We start from the raw sequence: 1,798 nt of genomic DNA, 5'->3' as shown, positions 1-1,798 counted from the left end.
ATGAACTTGTTCAACTCTGCTCTTGGGGAAAACATCACTTTTGTGCGTCCTGCATATTTTGTCATAAGTGGTTTTTCAGGTATCCCAAATATGAAGTATTACTATGTCTTTCTCCTTTTTGTTTATATTTTGTCAGTACTGGGAAACGCAGCTGTAATGGCCCTAATAATCTTAGATTATAATCTGAGAACTCCAAAATACATTGCAGTTTTTAACCTTGCATTTGTGGACCTGTTTGGTAGCTCTGCTCTGGTGCCTAAACTTCTTGACATTTTTCTGTTTAACCATTTCTACATCCCGTACAATGACTGCATGGCATTCTTTTTTTTCTGCTTCACCTGCCTTTCAATGCAGGCTCTTAATCTGGTCGCACTCGCCTATGACAGACTTGTAGCTATAATCTTCCCACTGCACTATCACGTGAAGGTGACCCACAGGTCCATGCTGTCTTTGATTGCCTCTTTCTGGGTCTTGGTCATTGTTGTTGTACTTATTGCTGTTGGTCTTCTGACAAGACTTTCCTTCTGTAAGTCTGTGGTCATTAATAGCTATTTCTGTGACCATGGCCAGATGTACAAGCTTGCCTGCAATGACTATTTTCCCAACACTGTCATTGGTATGTTGTTACCACTTCTAATTCTTTGGCTTCCACTGGTATTTATCTTGTTAAGTTATTTATATATTGGCTATACATTGTCTAAAGTATCCACAGTTCACGAAAGAGTGAAGGCCTTTAAAACCTGCACAGCTCATCTTTCCTTAGTGGCAATCTATTTCATCCCAATATTAATCACATTTACAATGAGTGCACGTATACATCCAAATGCCAGGATCATAAACCTGTCTCTGACCTCCGTGTTCCCTCCCATGTTGAACCCAATCATTTATGTTCTGCAGACACAAGAAATAAAACAATCTGTCAAAAAGTTGTTGAAAATCAAAGTGCAATCCAAAAGTAAGGTAAAAAACACAATGTAAGCATTTGTTGATGTTTTGGGCCTCTTACTTGTGGCATTATTTGTATAAAGAAAATGAATGGGCTGTTATAAATACTAGATTTATTTTGTAACATCCCACAAATGTCTAAAAAATTAGTTTGTATGTATTAATTACACATTTGTAAGAAAAATTACATTACTGAAATTAAAACATAATGCAGTAATAACTGCCATACCTATCTTACAGTATATGAACTTATGTACAATAATATTTTATTTTCTCCATGTATGAGAACTGCAAGAACAAAGAAAGCAACTGATAACTGATTATATGAATGTTTGTAGTTGTACAACAAAGTTATATGTTTATAAGTTGTTCTCAAGGTCATCCACAAATCTGTTGCTCTCTGTCGCTCTCTACAAACCCACCATGCCAAATATGTTATGTTTTAGGGAAATAACAAAGACAAAGTAGTAGAAGTATCTGAAATTGGATTGCACTTCTCTTTTTCTTATGTGCTAGAAATTATTAAAAAAAAAAAAAAAATTGTAGTCAATGATGAATTATTTATATTTAAGAAGGGTATAAAATTTGAAAAGCAGCCTATACGCTTAAGTTTTTCTGTACAGTCACAGCTTAAATTATAGCAGATGTGGTGCAAAATCAAAACCTCACAGAAAAATCTATACATAACATAACAGAAATGATCAAGAAAACAATTAACTGTGATCAACAATTACCATTTTAATCTGTACATTTAGGGTTATGGATACCTTACAGTTGCATTTCAAAGAGGATGAACAAGATTCCTATTGTTTTCTTATTAGCTTCTCTTTGCTGGGTTAAACTATACTGTGTT

General features: G+C 34.4%; 1 protein-coding gene across 1 annotated transcript; it reads left to right on the top strand.

Moving 5' to 3' along the window:
• Positions 1-978, top strand: LOC123963757 (olfactory receptor 1-like). The gene has a single exon (XM_046040800.1). The coding sequence runs from the start codon at positions 1-3 to the stop codon at positions 976-978; it is 978 nt and encodes a 325-aa protein (XP_045896756.1).
• The last annotated feature ends 820 nt before the right edge of the window (positions 979-1,798 follow it).

Source organism: Micropterus dolomieu, linkage group LG23 (genome assembly GCF_021292245.1).
Source record: "Micropterus dolomieu isolate WLL.071019.BEF.003 ecotype Adirondacks linkage group LG23, ASM2129224v1, whole genome shotgun sequence".
In the NCBI taxonomy this organism is placed as follows: Eukaryota; Metazoa; Chordata; class Actinopteri; order Centrarchiformes; family Centrarchidae; genus Micropterus; species Micropterus dolomieu.
The sequence above is the reverse complement of the archived record's forward strand: the minus strand, read 5'-3'. Positions and strand labels throughout refer to the sequence as shown.